This window comes from Podarcis erhardii, assembly GCF_964252035.2.
Source record: "Podarcis erhardii genome assembly, chromosome: 2".
Taxonomy (NCBI): domain Eukaryota; kingdom Metazoa; phylum Chordata; class Lepidosauria; order Squamata; family Lacertidae; genus Podarcis; species Podarcis erhardii.
In genome coordinates, this window is record NC_138498.1 from 96,902,150 (window position 1) to 96,924,364 (window position 22,215).

The window sequence follows — 22,215 nt, forward strand, 5'->3', positions numbered from 1 at the left end:
GGGAAAACCAAGCACTTGGTTTTACCTGGAATCTCAGTCCTGTAGATCCCAGGCACATGGCTAGCCATTCTGGAAGGAAGAAATGTCGTTTCAAAGGGCTGGTTAGAGAAGGAGGGCTGCCAATAAATTATCCTCCTGGGCAAATAAGAGCAATTCAAATAATAGTAGGCATTCTCATCTTAACAAATAAACAATTGTAATTCTGCTCAGAAACATTTTAATTATTAAAAAAAAACCTATGCAGAGGCAGTCGTGGATATCTTATCTAGTAGAGAGGGATTTGCTCCCTGATTTTGTAGAGATTAGAGGGAAGTGGTGTGGAGGAAAAAGGTAGACCAACAGAAAAGCATAGATATTTGCCTTAGGCTGAAGGTGACCAACAAAGGCTTGGGAAGTGCGGTTAAGTACACTTCTGGATCAAGATGCACTGGCACAAAACAGCAACTGTGTGAACAACTCCCAATGTGCTGGTAACTAAAGTAGAACTGTCTCAAAATTTATTTAGGTTTACCAAACAGGGCCAGCACTGCCCCAATGCACAATTACAACCGTCAGGGGGAAAACAGTATCTTATGCTAGCTAGTGAATCAAGAGCTATTAAAGAACAGAAAGTCATCATTTGTCTACAGCTGTGTGCAGGAAGCATCACACTGGGGCTCCTTGTGTGAAAAGTTGAACCAAACGTAGAAGAGGCTTGAGACCCAACGTCTGTACTTTTCATTAACTTGCAATTCCAAAAACTGATTGCAAAACACATGCTTTTCTGGTTTCTGACTATAAAAGCAGAGGTCAGAAGTGTGGGTGGTTGTCTTCTTAAAAGGAAAAAACAGCAGGCTTAATGTACTCAGCAGGATCAATTAAGGCTGACAAGCAATACTATAAGGAAACACAGGGACTTAGATAATTCTCAGTCTTCAATGAATGTGCAGCAACTTTTAAGTCTGGAAGTAAGTTACCCAAACAGAAAAACTTGAGAAACTCAGATTGCAGAGTTCTTAGTGTAGAATTCTGTAGAAAATTAACTGATTAAGTATTCCTATAATGGAAAAACACTTGGTTACTAACTTTCTGTCATGTCCAAAACCACACCAAGAAGCTGTTAGTCAATTAAAAAAATCACTCACATTGTCTCTCCAGTCTTGGCAACATGACAAAGAAACTGATCCAGTACAGGACACACTTCCTTCTTCCCCCTCTTTTCAAAATCTGCAAAAAGGTAAAGAAAAACGGGAGAAAGGTTATTAAGGAGCAAAAGAAACACACACTCACTCCCACACACAAAAGGCCAGGGCCTTATAGGCCTCCAAAGGACAACATATACACTTCAATGACTGGAAAGTTCATCTAAGTCAGTTCTTGGTATGAGCTTTCGTGTGCATGCACACTTCTTCAGATACGTGTGCATGCACACGATTCGTGTGCATGCACACGAAAGCTCATACCAAGAACTGACTTAGTTGGTCTTTAAGGTGCTACTGGAAGGAATTTGTTTTGTTTTGACTATGGCAGACCAACACGGCTACCTATCTGTAACTGGAAAGTTCATATCCAACTTCCCTTTCAAAGCCGGTTTCTCATACTAGGCTACCTGCCTCAGGTGAGGAGAAAGCTGTAGCCAGTGTAAACCAGAGATTTCTTGTGGGTGGGGTTGGAGGTGGGGCTGGGGGATTATGGAAGCAGAAAGTAACAGGAAATGGGAAAGGGAAAGGAAACGGGGAACCCATTGGGGACCACGGACTGTGGAGAAGAAACAGTTCACGTTGAGAGTGGAGAGGGATCTCCGAGGGCCTTTTTAGGGGGGGCGGGGATCCAGATAGAAGGAAGGCGGTGGGGGAGGAGGAGACAGAGAAACCTCTGGGTCGTTTCAGGATCCCCATACCACCACCCTCACCCCAGAAATTAGGGGCCTGGAAAGCAAGACTGATCAGACTCTGACTAGACTTCCTCCACATCCACACACAGCTTTTCTTTTCCTTTTTTTACAGGTCATCTTGCCCCCCCCCCCCGTTCCCCTTCCCTTCCCTCAGGGCTTCCTCTACAACCTCTCACATTTTTTTTGAGGGGGGGGTGGGTGGGTTACCTCGGGGTCACCCCTTCCCTACGTGACCCCGGGGTAACCAACCCCCCCAACCCATCAAAAAACAAGCAGCCCTCACCTTTCAGCGCCTCCTGCAGCCTCTCGATATCCATGATCCGCTGCTGCCTCCTTTTCTTCTTCCACCACCACCTCCTCCTCCTCCTCCTCCTGCCCCCAGGGCCCTCACGGGAAGCAGGCACCAGCAGCCGCGGGAGCGACGGCCTCCACCACAGACAGAGACGAGAGAGAGAGAGAGAGAGACGGAGAGAAACACAGAAACCCCGGCGGCCGGGCTCAGCAACCTTCCAACATGGCGCCCAGGCCGTCGCCGTGCGCGCCCCCGACGCCCTCTCGCAAGCGCACCGAAACGAGCCTCTCCTCTTCCCGCCGGGGCGGGGGCGCGCTCGAGAGGGGAGGAGGAGGAGGAGGCGGGGGAGGGGCCGCGGCCATGACGTCACCGCCCAGCCGGGGGGTGGGGCAAACAAGCCGAGCAGGGAGAGCCGCATCGCCGGCAAAGCAGCTCGGCTTGGGATTGGTCGGAAGGCGCGCTTTTCACCTTCGGCTCGCCCCGCCCCCTCTCCCGGCTGCGTCACGTTCCGAGATGGAAATGTGCGGCTTTTCTCTCTCTCTCTCTCTCTCTCGGCACCTCTCCCGCCTCGCTAGTGTTTTGGGTGCGGGGTGGCGTCGGGCGTTACGCACTAGAACGAGTTTCTCTCTTTCCGGCCTCCCTTTATCAGACACGACCCCTCTCCACCCCACCTCACAGACAAGGGTCTTTCCCCTTTCGGTGCCCCCCCCCCAAGCACCCACATGTGCTCGTCCCGGTTTTTGCGTGAGCTGAAATAAAACAACCGTCAGAATATAATGGCGCATCGCCTTGCAGATTGAGGACGGAGCTGCACAGGAGAGGGGATTTCACGCTGGATGGCGCTAAAATTATTTCGACAGTCTATAAAGTTGTAAAACTTGAGGGCAGCTGAACTTCAGTTCTTGCATCATTCTATACCTGGAATTCGTTCACTGTTTCATGAATGGTGCTGAGTAGTGAGACTCACCACAGACACACACAGTATTTTTTGTAATTGGTTTTCGTTGTGTAATGGCCTGTGATGGGCAGAGATAGATTTGTTATATACTGTACCACCATTCATCAGTAGACCACAGGAAGGTTTGCAGCATAAAACACAAAATACTTAAATGTATTGAGAGTAAAATCAAAAGACAACACCCCAAGTGCTTTGAAAGGCCGTAGATTGATGAATAGCAGCTACAGCATCCAGCTAATTCTATAACACGGGCTGGAAAGAGGATTATTTCATATCATAGTTATGGAGGCAAGCAAGGGTTCTGTAAATTACTATTTCTCCCTCACTATATCAGACTCAGGCCTAGTTGGCAGGCACATGAGGTTGTAAATCTTGAGTGGATTCACAGGGCTGGCCCACCTATGAGGCAAGGTGAGGTGACTGCCTCAGGTGGCAGGATCCACAGGGGCAGCAGATCCCAGTGTAGATCTTTATTCCACCACCACCACCCTTTGTTCTTGCTGTAGATTTTCACTCACCCTTTCACCTCCAGGGCCAAACTGTCTTGGGCCAGCTCTGCCTATTCAGGTTGAATATACAGTATCTGTTTGTCTGTCAGTCTGTAAACAGAAAATGTCATCTGAACGGTTCTAGTCTGGCTATCAGCCTGCCAGTCTATTTTCCATAAGCAGTTATTTTTTTGTATGAAATAGCATTGCATAAAGAGAGTCCCAAATCAGCCTGTGGTGGTATTAGCCAGACACAGATTTGCTGCCACATCTTCTGATTTGAGGTGATAGGCTTTAATAACCTTCTTATATACCCAGTGCTTAATTTCTAAAATAACAACCATAGGAGCTTATGGACTGTGATGGACAGAGATAAAGTAAAGTACCTTTGGAATGTAAATCCTGCTTTTATCCCTTGATAAGTAAATCCTACTGTCAATCCTAAATGTGCTGACTGATTATTTAAAATCAATAATAAATGGAAGGCCATTTTGTATTTTTAAAGAAAACAGGTCCCTGGATTAAGCTACAGTGCATCCCAGTATCAAATTAAGCCCCATTTATACCACAGTGCCTTCCATTTCACTCCACACATAAACAACACATTTATGATCAGCACCATGGAGATTGCATCAGGGGCTGAATTGTCTCCTCTCATACCTCTGAGTTCATAACACACACACACAAACATATACACATAGTTTAGGGGCTGGCCACAGTCAATTATAGTAGGACCACATTTATAGTAGACTGCAAGAACCTTTTAATTAAGGTGAAAATAGATGGTCTGAAGCTCAACATCAAAAAAACTAAGATCATGGCCACTAGTCCCATCAACTCCTGGCAAATAGAAGGGGAAGAAATGGAGGCAGTGAGAGATTTTACTTTCTTGGGTTCCATGATCACTGCAAATGGTGACAGCAGTCACGAAACTAAAAGACACCTGCTTCTTGGGAGAAAAGCAATGACAAACCTAGACAGCATCTTAAAAAGCAGAGACATCATCTTGCCGACAAAGGTCCGTATTGTTAAAGCTATGGTTTTCCCAGTAGTGATGTATGGAAGTAAGAGCTGGACCATAAAAACGGCAGACTGCCAAAGAACTGATACTTTTGAATTATGGTGCTGGAGGAGACTCTTGAGAGTCCCATGGACTGCAAGAAGATCAAACCTCTCCATTCTTAAGGAAATCAGCCCTGAGTGCTCACTGGAAGGAAAGATCATGAAGCTGAGGCTCCAATACTTTGGCCACCTCATAAGAGAAGACTCCCTGGAAAAGACCCTGATATTTTAATTTAGTAAGGCCGAAAGAAGGTGGGGGTCTGCAAGCTAGTGCTTGAAACTGGTAATTTATAGTACATTCCTATCTGTGCCTACTCAGAAGCAAATTCTATTGAATTCAGTGGAGCCTAGGGGGGCACATCATGCTCCTTCCGGGGTAGTTGTTCACCTTTGGTCCTCACTCTGTACTCAGCTCTCACCTGTAGCTCTTAGGTGTCAGCAGGTGATATTGACCACACCTGGGGAAACAGCTTGGGCTGGCCAGCTAAACCAAGTGAGGATAGCTGATGGGTCTCAAACCCTCAGTGAGTTAGGCACTTCCTCTGCATGTAAAGACAGGCTCCGGTGGATTGAACCAATGAGACAATAGTGGGTCCAATGGTCAAGAAGGTGGTTTCTGCGTGTGCTGTAGAGGGAAGTGAGGGGCAAATGGGGCATGTCACCCTGGGAAGGTAACCCACATAGGAGAAGGAAAACTCTAGTCCTAAACCTAAACCACTGCTGCCTTGCAGGATATCTAGAGTAAACCCTATACAAATACAGAGTGGAGTCCCCAAGATGGTTGGATGGTGTCTTGTACACCTCCTTCCAGCAACTCCTGCAGTCAAGCTCTTGCCAAACATATTGCTTCTCTTTCTTTTGGACCACATCAGTGAAGCTGAGGGAGGTGTTTCTTGTTGTTTGAGCAGCCCAGGACCTCCATACACACTGGCCAGGCTTGCACCCTGGCCTGACGCAGCAGTTTAACTTCACCCCTGTAGGTGCACTCCTTTGTTTCTCAAGACAGCTGGATGCCAGCAACAGTCTCTGGTAAATGGGACCATGACTGACGCCTAAGTAGGGTTGCCCAATATGTTTTTACTGAAGGTCTTTTTCAAGGAAAAAGGACCATCACATTTCTTACTCTGGTACACCAGTTAACTCAGTACAGTCATACCTCGGGTTACAGACGCTTCAGGTTACACATTTTCAGGTTACGGACGCGCCAAAACCCGGAAGTAGCGGAACAGGTTACTTCCGGGTTTTGGTGCGTGCGCAGACGCGGTGCTGTGGGTTGCAAATGTGCCTTCCTCACTGATCACGTTCGCAACCTGCACATCCACTGTATATGTACTCTGAGTTGCTTTATCAGGTGACTAGAATAACCCATATGTACTGGATGGTTTTTTCACACAATAAACTAATTTTTAAAACACCAGCTTATGGCTTATCTTTTCCCTTGCCCCTCCATTTTTGTTGCGGATGGGGCGGGGGCTCCACTTCTTCCCTTACACAAATGTAGTACTACTGATGTAAACAGGAAAAAAACACCCATGAATTGTCCTTGAAGTGTTAATATATATCACCGTGTCTCTGAATAGAATTAGAGATAACACCTTGAGATGATAGCCTGTCTTTGTTGAACCACCTTAATGGTTATTATCATACAATTCAAGTGGCAGTAGTTTCTCAAACATCCTCCAGGCTGATGGAGAAAACCTCCCCACCCCATCTCCCCAGTTTTCAGGAGGGCAGAGCCAATTTGTCATTCCATGAAGTAACTGACAAGGCTCATCCATCTTTCGCATTCTTCCGGGTGACAGCGCATATTATGCTTCAGTAATGTCCAATAAGGAGAGGAACAATTGCTGTCCGGGGTACAAAAATGTATTATAAAAATGTTAGTGAATTAAAGATTTGCTTAGTTCAGACCATGGAGTGGGAATACTTTTGTATATGAGAACATTATGGAATTACAGGCTTTCCCCCACCTAATTAAAAAAAACAAAACCAGGTTTTGTAACTGTCATATTAACCAGCACCTTTTTAGCAGCATTCCCACTATTAGCTAACTTGAATAAATATCTGGAGGTAAAATGGGCACACCTGCAAATAATAGTTTCTGCATATTTGAAAGTATCCCTGCACAAATTAAAACAAAAAGGTTTAAATAATAAAAAATAAATAGCCCAGGAAGGGAATGTTGACAGCAATTGAGCCTATAATGACAAAATAATATTAAGATAACTCACCTTCTCTGGGAATTCCCATCAACCATCAAAGACAAGGACTTTGCTTCTACCTTTTGCCTGAGGACTACATGCTCGCCCTAGTTACACCTATGCAAAAATCCTGGAATTCTCATCTCTGCCTTGGGGAAGGTTTGGAACCAGAATGTGGGCAAACTGTGTGGACAACCACAACCCAGATTTTTAATTCTCAGAAATGGGGAGCAGCCTTTGCTTCTTAATCTCAGAACCCCAGGTCTAACCTGGTATCTCTAGCCCCTGGGAGGGATTTGTTCAGCTTCCAATCTCCAACTTGAAATGGAGTCTACAAGCTGAACCTCACAACTATTACCTCAGCCTAATTTTTGTACCTTCTGTAACATCTTGCCTTATGAAGAGTTATGGAAAATGTGAAAGCTTGTCCCTCTTTTGTGAAATTTTGGTTAGTCCCCAAAAATGTATTGCCCAACTGTGGATTTTAAATTACACCCCCCTCTTATGAACTACCATGGCTACCTTTACTGTTTATCTCTCATTTAACAGCAGACGTCTAACCATTTCTACTTTGAAAGGAAGCACTATTGAATTCAGTGGTGCTTAGTTCCAGGTCAGTGAGGTTAGGATTCTTTCCCCAAAGAATTCAATGAACTGTAGTTTGTTCATGATTATGGGAATTGTAACTCTATGAGGGTGAACTATAGTTCCTGGGATTATCTGGGGGAAGAATGAAAGGAATGCTGGCTTTGAAGGGTTTGGGTTGTTTCTTGAAACCTCTGCTCTCTACAGAGATATTTCAGGAGCAAGGAAAGCTAAAAAAGGGCACCTTCCCACTCACCAGAGTCCTGTGCTCCATAAATATGGGTGAAGAAAGCTCCATTGGAGGGGCTAGCAGTTACCTGCATTGCCCTTCGCAATCTCCCTCAGCATTCCTTTGTCTTCAAATCTCTCCAGGGTCCACAGGGACTTCCTGGTTTTTCTTTCTGATTATTTAGTATGTATTTATTTATAATTGTATATTAGACAGCTTCTCATCCAACGATGCTGAAGTGGTTCACAGAATAAAATGTTAGAAATGTCTAAAATCAAATAAATATTAAAGTGGGCATTAAATCTAAATAAAAACCCAGTTTCGATAACTGCTTCAATGGACTAAAAGAGGTCTCCCTTTGGCAGTGATAGATTTTATTCTTTTTCCAAAAAGTGGTGGCCGTGTGGAGATATTAAGCCCTCACCAACAACTGCATGCTGAGAATTGTGTCTGTTTGGGGCAGAAGTCATGATGGAGCTACACCCTCAGAAGATGTTGGACAACCAGGCTGCCATTATGATGCTATGTAGAAAAGATGATGGGAGTCATAGCAAACACACCTTTAATCATTCTTTGAACTTAGCCAGCAATGCATTTTTGGTTCACATTAGCATCTCAACTGCTAGCTGGCTCCCCTCTGATGTTTATCCCCCCACCTCTCATCATGGCCTCTTCCCTACCCTACTCCAAGACTTTGAACACCAGCTGGATATTGTCAATACATGCTTACGAGGGCATAAAAGTAGGGCTCCTGGCACAAAAGTACACAGTCCTTTAGCATTTGTTTTGAGGAGGTTCCAGTTTGGAGGATTTGCAATTGACACTCTGTAATAAGTTAGCACTCTTCTTTATTTGACATCCCATAATGCATCCATGTTTCACTGCCTGGAGCCCAGCGATTCACATTCATGACCAAAACCCAACAAGTACCTAGCAACCAGCCGTATTCTGTGATCATTTTTTTCATCTTCTTTTTTGAGGCCTAGTTTCAGTCATGATCCATGAGCTACATTTGGAAAGTAAGGATTAAGGCCCCATCAATCTCCTTGCGGGTTACCAAACTCACATCCGTCAGCCCAGCAAGGATGCTAGCTACTGCAGCAGCTATTATTAAGAATCTGAAAAGTTCTCAGGCTGACAATGGGACTTTCCAAAGGTCAGAACCGATGAGATCATTCTGTGGCTTGATTTCTGGGGATTATTTGACACTCACAGTTGCAGTGTCCGTCCTGCGTCTGTAAAGGCAATGAGGCTCTGCACACTGTGATTTAAGTTTACACAATTCTGCTGTTTTTGACATCTTTCTTTGGTATCCCTTGGGCCTGTGGTTCAGAACAGATATCTTATCTATAATATATAAAATTCTAAGGATGCCATCACACTGCAGTTTGATTGGCCACAGACAGGTGGCGCAGCAAACTACAGGGTGAGAAGCTGCTAGTAGCTAGACCAGGGGTCAGCAACCTTTTCAGCTGTGGGTCAGTCCACCGTCCCTCAGACCATGTGGTGGACCAGACTATATTGGGGGGGGGGGAATGAACGAATTCCTATGTCCCACAAATAACCCAGAGATGCATTTTAAATAAAAGGACACATTCTACTTGTGTAAAAACACACTGATTCCCGGACCATCCGCGGGCTGGATTAGGAAGGCGATTGGGTCACATTCCACCCATGAGCCTTAGGTTGCCTACCCCTGAGCTAGACCGTTGGATGGGCAGCCCAGGTAAGGTGGGGAGAGGAGGAGGGATCTGGAGGGAGAGTCAGCTCTAGGTGAGGTGAGGAAGGAACTGAAGGATGGAGAAGACATACAGGTGAGGTGAGGAGACACTCAGAGGATGGAGATGCAGGTGGGAAGCCCAGGGCAAATGAGGTAGGAACCAGAGGGAAGAAAGGCAAGCAGATGGACCGCCCAAATGAGTGATCCAGGTGAGTCACAGAGGTATGGCAAGGTCTGAGCCCCTAGTATATGTTTATGTTTGCAACTTTTTAATGAACTCTATAAAAAACAGCAACACAAAATGCAATATATTTATATGCTTGCTTAATCCTTTGGAAGGTTTCACCAGGTCTATGAAATAGTTTATTTTCTTGTTCTTTCCATGTATATGATATGAGCTTGCTTTGTTGTAATATATCCTAGTAAATGTTATGTATAAACCAAATTTATGGATTTTCTATTTCTTTTGATGTTTCACCTACAGCAACCCTAACTAGCAGAAACCTTCTTTTCTAATCAGATGACAGAGTTGGTCTGTCAACACTAATAGTTATGGACAAACAAAAATAGAACAAAAATAGAGTCATCTAGACTAGTGTTATTTGGCTATTTGTACAGGTCCTTGGCAAATGGTCAATGGCAAATGGACAAAGGGCATGGATCTGGTCCAGTCTTTGCATGAAGAGCAGAAATGTTCAGTTTGTCACAAAAGTTTAATAATGGTCTCCCTCAGGAGGTTGTGGAGAAGGTTGGATAGCCACCTGTCATGGATGCATTCATTGAGATTCCTACGTTGTAGGGGGTTGGACTAGATGACCCACAGGGTCCCTTCTAACTCTATGATTCTATGGTGAAGGGTGCAGTTATGGCTGCTGGTGCTACTAAGACATGGACAGTCCCCTCTGTCAACTATGTGGTCAGCCCCTAGAGGCAATAGCGGAGGGGGACATCTCCAAGGTGAGAAGTCACTGAACACAACCGTTAACAGTTTTCATCTCTTGTCACTGTTTTCTGTATACAGAAACATGGAATATAATGATCGAAGATGCAACAATGTAATGAGAAAAAAGGCTCATATAAGCAATTTATTTACATCTCCAACGACCATAACTTGTCCAATACAGGCAGCTTGTTGTAGCAATTCCGTCCAGGGTAAATGGAGTGCTGTGTGCACCCCGTACAATTTAGCAGCTTTAAATCTCATCCTGATGAATGCAGTTGTAGCAATTCATTTTGTATTGACCATAGCTTGCAACAGAAACAAAGTGATACATGTGTATCATGTATTAGCACTGACTAGGAGAAAAATAAGATATACTATTAGCAGAATTAAGATGCTGGCTGCCTTGGAAATGAAATATAGTTAATAGATACATGGGGGAAATGGATGGTTCAGTCTGGGTCAGTGGTTTTAAAACTATAAGACGAGCTTCCCCAAGGAGGTGTAAATAATGTGAGAGGAGTTAAATTAGAGCCTTTTTAATTCTCCAGTCCATCCTCATGTACGCTTTTGGGCAAGGAGACACTGCGGTGGAAAAACTGTGTCTGGGTATCTTACTTCAGGCAAAGACTCCTCTATAAAAAAATATACAGTAAAAATCCCTGCATGTAGAAATCTAGCTGTTGGCAAAAATGCATTCCAAGCTAGCCTTTTCTCTGACATGCTGGTCTTCTATGTGCAGGGTTACTATTTTTTTGTATAGAGGATCGTCCAATAAGACATCACTTCTGGGCTCATACATTAAAAGTGGAACACACCAGACATAGGTTTATCACATTACTGAGAACAAGGGCATAGCAACAACCCATCACTACCAACCTGTGCCATCTACTTGGTTGGTGCTCTGGGGCGCAGGGTTACTGGGCCAATATTCCACACACACACACACGGCTTTGCTTGCCTAGAATCTCTCTCTAGGAGTCTAGGGGCATCTTTCTGTGATGTGTGTGTAGCTAGTTGCTTTTTTTCTTTTTTTTTTTACACATTGGGGATGGGGAATCTGTGGCTCTCTAGATATTCTTAGATTACAGCTCACATCCCCTGACCACTGGTCATGTTTTCTGGAATTTAGAAGTCCCAACAATAGCTGGATATCTCAGCTGGTTAGAGCATGGTGCTGGCAACGCCAAGGTTGCAAGTTTGATCCCAGCTGCCTATGCTTGAATTGCAGGGAGTTGGAACTAAATGATCCTCAGGATCCCTTCCATGATCTATGAACCTCTGGAGGGCTACACGTTAAGTTCCCCATCTCCGATTACTCTGAAGTCACAATAGCAAATGTGAGCATAGGTTCTCTTCTCCATCTAGCTATCCTACAAAACCGGGTATTCTGCTCTTCCGTGTGGTGTAGTGGTTAAGAGCAGTAGACTCGTAATCTGGTGAACTGGGTTCGTGTCTCCGCTCCTCCACATGCAGCTGCTGGGTGACCTTGGGCTAGTCACACTTCTCTGAAGTCTCTCAGCCCCACTCACCTCACAGTGTTCGTTGTGGGGGAGGAAGGGAAAGGAGAATGTTAGCCGCTTTGAGATTCCTTCAGGTAGTGATAAAGTGGGATATCAAATCCAAACTCTTCTTCTTCTTCTTCCCAAGACACACATTCCTCTGCTCAAGATCTTTCCTTTCTCAGCACAACTGTGCAAGCTGCGTGCACAACTCATCCAAATTTAGAGCGTGCATCTTGCAGTTCCGACAACGAAAGCATTGAATATGGTTTGAATGCTCATTCGCCAAAGGGACACGCTGTCCTAAACAAGTTATGGATATTGATAGCGCAGGCTCTGGTACTTGTTTTAAATAGGTAAATAAGTACTGATTAACATTTGTAGACAATCTCAATGCAAGAATGTCCCACCGTTGAATGGGAGATAGCCAAGTACACGTTGCACTAGTCTCACAAGTCTGGACCTGTCTAGAGGCAACCCTATGGCGTGCTGTGCTCAGCCCCGTATCTTTGAAAAACAGTGGACAGCGAAAGGGACAGCCAGAAGGTAATGAGTGAATGCCGATCCAAATAGCAACAGGAATAAAAATGAAGGGAGGAATATTGCTTTTGGCCAAGTGTCAAGCATTTGCTCTGGCCACAGAAGTTCCACCTGCAGTTTTGAATAGGAGAACAGTTCTGTCCAGCATACTGGCTGGTGGCATTACAGAAACCAGGCATTCATTTTCCCCCATGTAAAATCTAATCTGTCTGTAGCATTGATGGGTCCCCAAGTAGGGATTAAGTGTAGAGATCACACTTCACACTTTTCCTCCATATAGCGAGGGGAATCAGTGCTACAGCCTGAAATACATGCAAGGCTTTATATTGCGAACGCATCATGCATTCTGCTTGTACGTTCTGTTCTTCTGCCCTTTCTTATGACTCGTTTGTTTACACTCTCTAGTAGCCTACACGTAAAGAACCTTTCACAGTATGTTCTACTGCACAGATTGCTTACACTATTAACACTTTCATGTCTTATTAGCAGGACTGAAATAAATCTTATGTCATGGTTTAGTATTTTACTAATGAAACTGTGAATTAAAGATTGGAATAAGAAAACCAGTGGAAGGGAAGGAGGGAAGTCAATGGCTCTATGGAGCATAAAGTAAGATAGATGTAAAAAGATTTGATATATTTGTTTGTTGGTGTTGGTGTATCTAAAATGAAAACTTTATAAAAAGCATATAAAAAACACACACACAACTTTCATGTCTTATATTTCAGGTAACGACTAAAATCAAGAATTAGGTCCCATTTTAAAAGGGAGTATCTGGATAGGACCATTTTATGTTTGCATATACATAGGCAGCCTGATTATTGGAAGACTTAATTTTATTTCCTAGGGGAAAAAGGAGGCTATTCAAATATGAGGTTTGCTCAAAAGTTCATTTAATTACACGGTAAGCCTAAAATTGCATATGACTTAGAAATGCACTGTAATCATCTCCTTAGGAGCTATAAAAATTTGGTGCACTTGTCAAATACAAATATACAAGAAACTTAAGTAGCATGACACTGATTGCAATTCCTTATAGACATACCTTATGCAACTATACATACACAAAGCAATTAGCATTTTTTGCTTTCCATTGAAATCTGTATCGTTTTTCCACATGCAATCATATAGCTACATAAGACCAGGGTTCTAATGAATTGATCAACCTTGGCAGAATTTTTTTAAAAACACCTTGAATATTTCAGTTCTGCTCAACTACTATTCTTGAGTAAATTATTTCAAATAATTTGTGCTTACAAAGTTTATGCTAGACTTCATAACTGGACTTCCCAATTCCTAAGCATATTACTCAAAAGTCCTATGGACCGTAGGGGTTATTTTTATGTAAACTGTTGAGATGACACAGTTATTAAGGTGTTGTGTTTTACACCAGGGAAAATGGGAAGGCGGGAGTTTTTGCTTGGCAAACTTCCATCAACTCCTACTTGGGCGTTTGGAATCCAGCGAGTTCATAGAGTCTAGCTGAGTATAGTAAAGCAACTGGAGGAATGCCACCCAGATCAAGGTAGCTAGTTATGCACTAGCTTAATGCTAAATAGCTTCTTTTGCCCGCGACAGGATCTCTTGACCTTGAATAGCCAAACCCTTTGAGATAAGGTTTGGGCAGTTGCTGAAATCATAAGCATATTTGCAGCTTGACAGCACGATTAGGCACATCTAAGCTTGAAAGCAAGAACCACGCCTAACTCTGCCCAAGACTGGACAGTGGCTCCAACTGAATTAAATCTGCATACATAAGGATGCTTAGGGTTGTACGCTTAATTATTTCCATAGGTAAGATTTAAAGAGTGCAAGGCTATATTATATTGTTTGCGCCACATGCTGGCATGTCTTTTTTTGCACCTGGAGGCGTGCAGTATGAATGTATAAAGTAAGGCTATTGATCTGTCTAGCCTCGTGCCACCTATTCTGACTGACAGTTCTTAAAGGCATCACCTGTGATCCTTCTAGCTTAAGATGCGGGGAGTTGATCGTGAGATATTCTGCACATAAAATATGTGCTCACCACTGAGCACTTAACATTTTGCTGCTCACTCACTGACTGCATTTAATGCACAGTGAGCTCATCATATCATGAATGGCTCATGGGTAGGTAGGTGGTGAATCAATCAGACTGTGGCTTTATCACAAGCCCATCCGGAACAAGGTTGGAATAGATGGATGCATTTGCTGCAAATATTTTAAAACTGCGACCTTTTCTGTATTGGTTTAGTAAGCATTCTGATGACACCTCCTCCTTCTAAATCACAATAGGTAGAAAACACTCTTCTGGCAATATTATTCTAGTTCAGAATATAGTAATACTACATGGGGATGAGGAAGAGGTTTATACAGTTGTACCTTGGTTCTCTAATGCTTTGTGACCTGAACATTTTGGCTCCTGAACACCGCAAACCCAGAAGTGTGTGTTTCGGTTTGCAAACGTTTTTCAATAGCTGAACGCCCAACGCAGCTTCCGATTGAGTGCAGGAAGCTCCTACAGCCAATCGGACGCCATGCCTAGTTTTTGAACGTTTTCGGAAGTCGAACGGGCTTCCGGAATGGTTTCCGTTCGAGAACTAAGGTACAACTGTATATGTCCAGTATTTTATAATAAGTGAAGCACTTTTCAAAGAAATCAGCAATGAGTATGGCATAATATTAATAAAAGTCTTTCAAAAACAAACTATTGTTAAAAACGGAAATGTGATATAGTGCCATAAATTGCAGCAAAGTATAAATTACTATGCGAAAAAGTAAACATTTATATAATTGTTTTTTTTAATATATATATATATATATAAGAAACTCCTTAAGAACTTTAGCGGCTACACCCTCCCAACCCAAATAAAATGCATATGGAAAACAATTTCTTTTGCATAATTTCATTAATATTGTGCAGCATGGTTTTTAATGTTAAACCAAATCCTTCATATACCAAAGGCAGACATTGGAGAAAATATGCTTCCTTGTAAAAAACAAAAACAAAAAAATACAAAACAACATTGCAGCTTCTGAAAATCTATCATGCACCAGGAATGAGAATGCTTTCTTCTGCAACAGGGGCAGGGGACTTGTTGCCAGCCAGATATTGGTGGCTCTAACTCCAATCAGCCCCAGCCAGCATTATCAATGGTCAGGGATAATGGGAGTTGTAGTCCAATGGTTTCTGGAGGGTCACACCCATCCCTGTTCCACACCCAACTCAAGCCCTTTGCTTCCTTCATTACATAACCTACCCCTTTTACTTTATCATAATCATGAAATTGGAACTCAATATTAAAAGGACTCAAACGTTTGACTCTGAAAGCAGAAGGCCTATGACCAGCATTCGTTACCGAATTTCAGCAGAAGTTTTAAACCTGTCCTCCTCTCCAGAGTCCGAGATCAGATTACCACACACATTTATCAGACTGGCCTGAATCAAATGCTAGGTTTGTGTATGTAGCAGTTACTTGTACTGCACTTCTCCCTCTGTGTTGTAGACCATTTTACCTGAAACATGGTAGGCTTCAGAATTTTCAGAACACACTGAAGATCTTTTCAGAGCTTGAAACATGAACATGCTCTCAGGTGTCACACAGAAATCTTAAAAGATAAGTAGGGTGACAGGAACACTTTTCACAAAGAAACTGCACATAATCAGAATTTGTTCTGAAACCATACGCTACATCGGACATCTCTAAAAGACACCTGCTTAGTAACCTGAGGTTGTATTCCATGTAGCGCTATGGTGAACGTTCCAACGCTGGAAGGATTTTTCATTGCATGATGGAACACTGTCTACCCAAATCTGTTCTGAAGGGCTCTTCAACCTTCAGGAGGTTTGGGGGCGGCACAGAGTATGCATGGGGGTGGCTGAGGGGAGAATTAAGCAGACATTCTGTCAGTTCTTCAAATTCTACAGGTGGAACAGTACAATCCCATTTCTGTCAAAGACAGCATTCTGCGTTTTCACACAGGAATGGGGCTGTTATTGCACTGCAAGCCTTCACTTCTGCTTCCTAAGTACATCTGTATTCACCTGTTGCCAAGAAGGTGAGGCACAATCTGTCACAGACATAAGCGTGCTGAAGCCCATCAATATTAATGAATGTAGGAACACTTAACTCTGTGTTGCGTCATGACCAAAGAGTCCCATGTCACCTTAACTACTAGCTAATCAGACTTCCCGTTTGGTCCTTTATATACAATCTTACCTACATGTGGCAAGGAAATAGCACCAACAGTGCCTGCTATTCTCATTAGGGGAGTAAACACTGGCAGAGAGAGAAAGTAAGTTATTATTTCTCCCACGGGAGGCAATAAATACTATGAAATGATAAGAGATGGTGCTGGAATAACACTGCTACTTATTATAACAGTGTCGTATACTGCACTATCAACACTGTTCATTCATTTACCACTGTTGGTGCTGTAGTCATAGAAATGCTCCTCTTTGCACCATTGAAGTCGGCTAGTGCAGGTGGTTGAGCCAGAGACTTACCAATGCTGGTGATGCTTTAAACAAAATGGCTGCATATATGTGACCCTGAAAATGGCTTGCTCACCTTCTCCAGGTCTGAATGAGCCTTGAGATGTGCATAGGCAGGGTGGCAATGCCGACTGACTAGCTATACTGCACTGTGCCACTGCAGCAACTTCCACATGGACAACACTTTGTATAGATGAATCTATTCTACTGCCTTTTTATTCTACCATTTGTTCTCATTTGTTACCCGCACACAGGAACTTCCTACACAGGATCCCCTGTGTGCAAGAAAGAACAGTGGAGCAGCTCCTTATTTATTTTGTGTAGCAGAAGCCATTAACAGTTTTCTGTGCATGGAAGACGGCTGCTAAATCAGAATGCTTGTATTCAAAATCAATGAGACACTATATATTTATACAGTACCCATAATATACTTTTGAGGACAAATGTGTCTCTGGGGGAGTGGGGTCTTGGGCATGGCAAAAGCAACCACAAGCAGGTGGTCTTGGCCTCTCTAAACTTGGTGCCATAGCAATGAGTAGGCATTTGCTATTAGCAGCAGAAAAACAGATCCAAGTCCTCAGGCCTAGACAAGTATGAAATCTACTTACAGCTTACTTTAAAAAACCCAAAAGGCAAAACCATCAGCCTGTTTCAAGATCTGTTACTAACCTAACATCTCTCCCACTCCACCCCTAATTTTTGTACAGTTCATAAACTGCCCCTTATACAGCCACACTGAATTTCAAATGCACAGGAGTTGAGCAAGGGTTTTATGCATCTTCAAATCACCCATTGAGGCTTGCAGAGAAGATGTTCCATGTGACTACAATCTACCAAGTGCACTTCTGCAGCAGCAAGTTCCCCTGTTGCTGTAGAGAAGATAGATAGCTCTGTCTCAAATATAACACTGCAATGTAAACATATAGCCAGGATGAATTTCCCTCAGTTTCATGTTCAGCTCAAAGGAAGCAGCCTACACACTGATCCTAATTAATGCTCAGTTGATAGATTACTGTTATGGTATGGTTATTGCCGCAAAACTGTTTCCCTGTAGCTGGCTCTGGTGCTAGTCTGTTAACTTAACAAACTTTTGTATTTCATGGGTACTTCCTACACTAGCTTTGGTAACCACAATAGAGGAAAGGTGTTCATGAGGGAAGCATCAAGGTCCAAAATACTGATAAGATCTAGGACAAGCATGGGGAAGCTTTGGCTCTCCAGATCTTCCTGAACCAAAACTCCCTTCAGCCCCAGCAAGCATGGCCAATGATCAGGAATGATGGGAGCTGTGGTTCAGTAACATCTGCAGAGCCAAAGGTTCCCCACATCAGTTATAGGAAGTAAAGAGATAAGAGCGACGAGTTCATTATGTGAGGAAAAGTTAATGCATTTCCTTCCTCAGCCACTGTAAAACTGAAGTGATACCTGTAAACATAGTCAACAGAATTTCTTTCAAGTAAAAGTAATGACTTTGAAGAAGTGACCTTCTCACAGAAATTCTGTGAGTTGTATATTCTGAAATAGGACACGTCCAGACTCCGTGCTTTAGCAATCGATTGCAGAAAAATCCCGACATCTTCCAGTGAAATTCCTAGACTTTCACCCATGTCCACTCTCATTATCATCAACCTCGTGAACTGTATGTATACACCATTAAAACCAAACCAATAAACTAACACCCCAACTGGCACTTTTGCTCAAGCTGCAAACTTTCTGACAGCACAGGCCTATACATGCCTACTCTGAAGTAAGCCCCACTGAGTTAGGTTGGACTTGCTCCCAGGGAAGTGTGTATAGGATTGCAGCCTAAAATAGCCTAATGTCCCTTAGGAGGACTGGATAAGAATATGAAAACTGTATCAAAATATATTGCTGCGCTTATAATCTGAAGTTGGCTCCAACGTTAACAATCACCCGGCTTTCGTAGACTTTCTTCATGGTTCTTTCGATTTGTTTCAGAAAAACCTGAGGAATTCGCCCACATAAAGTGTGTACAGTATCAAGGAATTTTGACTGGAGAGGGTAGTACATTGATTGGAAGAGATTGTCTTCAAAGGGAAACTAAAGAACAAAAGAAAAAGGATTAAAGAAAAAGGATTAAAAGACAGACAAGTGATAATCACTGCTTTGCTGAGTTTTTCCTATAAATTTTAACGCGGAGGCAGGGAGTTTGACTGTCAAGACACGCTGTGGTACAATGCAGTGGTAAGCTGATAATAGTATATGCTGCTGTTGTGCTCTCCTCTCATGTAACCCTATTCTGTGCAAAATTACCAGCTCCAAAAGACGGTTTCCCCCCACAAAGCTTCTTGATCAAAATATATGAAACTCTGAACCAAATTGCACTATCTGTCTATTTATCAGTTCTATCAATTCTGACCAATAGTGTACAGGATCTTAGGGAAGAGCCTATCCCAGGATTGTGAAATGCCAGAGATTGAATTTTATACACACACACACACACACACACAGAGAGAGAGAGAGAGAGAGAGAGTGAGTGTGTTTCACTCTGTCACAAAGATCTTAACCTGAACATCTTCCCCTCCCAAAAAAAGGTCACCAATAGCTCTCATCCTTCCCACTTTACTACCACAGTACTCAACAATTTGAACAATCTGTCTAAGTTGGTGTGGTGCCATCTCAAGCTACTGCAGATTCTGAACTGAGTTTGGACTTTTTTGGATCTAGGCCTGTGTGTTGAGCCTGGTGAGGCTTACTGGGCTGCACTGTAGCTAGAACATGGGTCTATCTGTACTGGCTCCATTGTGTGTGGGAATAGGTTTAAATACTCAGTTTCCCACTCAATGAGCTTCAGATCACAATTCCCCTCTCTTACTGGGGAGGGTGGGGGGTAGAAAAGAAGAGGCAATAAAGGCAATTTTGTTTGGAAAGTGAGGAGTTAAAGCAACAGAGTTGGTTAAGAGAGAGATTGTGGAGCATGTCTTTAAGAGATTGTGGAGCATGTCTTTAAGAGAGGAGATTGTGGAGCATGGTGAATGAAATGGCTAGAAGGAAATTTAGAAAAAACGAATGAGCAATCTATACAGGCCATAACCTAGGTGGAACAGAAACATGATCTACATTTGGGGAAGTTACACAACTATTCCACTTAGATAAATAAGGGGTCTTTCAAACTACTGGTGGGGGTGAGGTGGAGAACAGAACCTGAGCAGGGGGGAAACACAAAGAAGATGCTTTGTTAATGATGTTTAACCAAGTACACACACACACACACACACACACACACACACACACAAAGTGTTGCTATTCCACAACAAACTGCCTGCTGTGAAAACAGGCCCATCACACAGGGTTGTGTTGTGAGGCTAAAATAGTGGGGGAAGAAACCATTTATGCTGCTTTGAGCTCTTTGCAGGAAAACAGAAATGCAAGGCATAAGGTAATACAACTAGATGCACCGTATCACATGTGAGAACATGGCATGAGACTGTCTCCCTGGGCGGGGCAACACTTACATCACGTATCACTTCATAGAGTGCTTTGAAAGTAGGCTGTTTGTCATCGTGGTAGACACCTCTGTTCCCATGTAGAATAGAAACGCCTTCTTCCTCTGCTCCTTTACAGTTACTGCCATACATGCAATGATCTGGTCGATAGTTCCATTGGCAAGGAAACAGATATAGACACTCTAAAAGCCCAATTTGAGCAAAGAAGGGGGGGTGGAGAATGACAACAATTACTAATCAACATCTAGAAATTGGCAAAAAACACAAAACCTTCAAAATGTTACCAGAAAATCTGAAATAAGGAAAGCTACACAACCTGGAAACGAATCATGCACCCCCAAAAGACGGGGCTTTCCTCCCCCCTAAAAAAAGCCCTACAACTTTGACCTGAACCCCTAAAAAATGGGCCTTCCTGAAAAAAGCTCAATAATTTTGACCTGACCCCCCAAAAAAGGGGGTAGATCACTTCCTAGCCCTACTCACACAGCAAGATGGTCATTCCAGGGCCCTTCCTTTCTCTATAGTACCATGGCAATATTTTGCCTTTGAGCTTGAGCCATGCAACAGCTAACAGCTCACAGCATGGTTATAGCTACCATGCAGAGAATGCATGAAGTGGGTGAGGGGGATTTATTTATTTATTTATTTATTTATTTTATTTAATTATTTAATGCAAGTGATTGTCTATCGATTTCCATCAATAAAACAATCACAATCTGTTCTCATCCACAGGATTGGCAGCACAGGCCAATGAGGCAGAGTCTATACACACCACCCTGTCACATATTCCAACGAGACATAATAATAATAATAATAATAATAATAATAATAATAATAATCTACACATGTCTATAATATAGAGTCTGTGCACCGTGTACCTGGATTAAAGTAAAAAATGATGTTGAGCAAGTCCTGGTCTCCCCATGTTATGTAGTTTTTGTACTTTTGGTATAAAGGGTACAACATCTCCTCCCATGTCAAGCCTGTCGGTATCATGCTGTTCTGAAAGGCAGGAATAAACGATAAAGAAAGAAAAGTAGAAACCAGCAGAAATCACAGCAGGAGGAAGGTGTAGCAGCACTGAGCAGCAACCTTTTTCACTGTTCCTGGAACCAAACAGCACAGAAAGGAAGAATTGCCCTTCATGCTGGAACAGGGAGCCAGCGAAGGGGAACCGTGTAGACTGCCAGCATGCAAGCTCTCCCTTCAGATAATGTGATTCCATATCCTCAACTGACCATTCATTTGGGAAATCATTTGTATAAAACCGTGAGGAAGTTTTATACACTCAGGAGTGGAAACCAATCTGTTAAGTAGTGGGTGAACATATCAGACGACACAGCGATTCTTCAAACAGCTCTTGTTTAGTCACAGGCCAGAACAGAACTGAACTGAAGGGCTCAGTCAGCCTGCTTATATAGAGCTCCAGTACAACATAACAGTAACAATTTTCTAAAACTATCCAATCACTGAACGTCACTTTTGATCCCTTATTTGCATAGCTATCTACAGTATCCCCCTGCTGGCCCAGGGTGAGAACTTCAGTACATAACACAATCCCCAGTTGATGTGGGAGAGAAAAGTGTTTCTGAAACAAAACAAACAAATCAAAAGCCATTCTTACCTTGAACTGGGCATTCCTAATACGGGTTAAATTCATCAGCATGACTCCAGAATTTACCCCAGTCACTCCGTAATATGGGTGGCGAGCAAACCGACTGTACCAGCCAATCTTTGGTATTTCGTGTTCTGGAGCCATGGCAGCCAGCTGCGTGGAATTGAATGCTCTCAGGAAGCCCCAGATGTCATCAATGGGTCGCAAAAATAGGACATCTGTGTCCACATACAGAAGGGAATCTACGTCTTTTAAAATCGTCTTTGGGG

At 43.1% G+C, this 22,215-nt stretch overlaps 2 protein-coding genes across 4 annotated transcripts in view; both read right to left on the reverse strand.

The window, feature by feature from the left end:
- PPP4R2 (protein phosphatase 4 regulatory subunit 2) overlaps positions 1-2,542 on the reverse strand; it is a 33,691-nt gene extending 31,149 nt beyond the window's left edge. The window contains exons 1-2 of one of the 2 annotated variants that reach the window (XM_081853662.1): positions 2,380-2,542; positions 1,125-1,206 (exon numbers count right to left, since the gene is read on the reverse strand). In XM_081853662.1, coding sequence (XP_081709788.1) covers positions 1,125-1,206; positions 2,380-2,527 — 230 coding nt within the window. In that variant the 5' untranslated portion in view covers positions 2,528-2,542. The other variant, XM_081853661.1, reaches the window with a different exon arrangement.
- A 10,724-nt stretch (positions 2,543-13,266) lies between these two features.
- The window catches only part of GXYLT2 (glucoside xylosyltransferase 2), a 32,459-nt gene continuing 23,510 nt past the window's right edge, over positions 13,267-22,215 (reverse strand). For both annotated transcript variants that reach the window (XM_081853523.1, XM_081853522.1), the window contains 4 exons: positions 21,956-22,207; positions 21,210-21,333; positions 20,341-20,513; positions 13,267-18,925 (listed from right to left, as the gene is read on the reverse strand). In XM_081853523.1, coding sequence (XP_081709649.1) covers positions 18,743-18,925; positions 20,341-20,513; positions 21,210-21,333; positions 21,956-22,207 — 732 coding nt within the window. In that variant the 3' untranslated portion in view covers positions 13,267-18,742. The remainder of the gene's footprint in view (positions 18,926-20,340; positions 20,514-21,209; positions 21,334-21,955; positions 22,208-22,215) is intronic.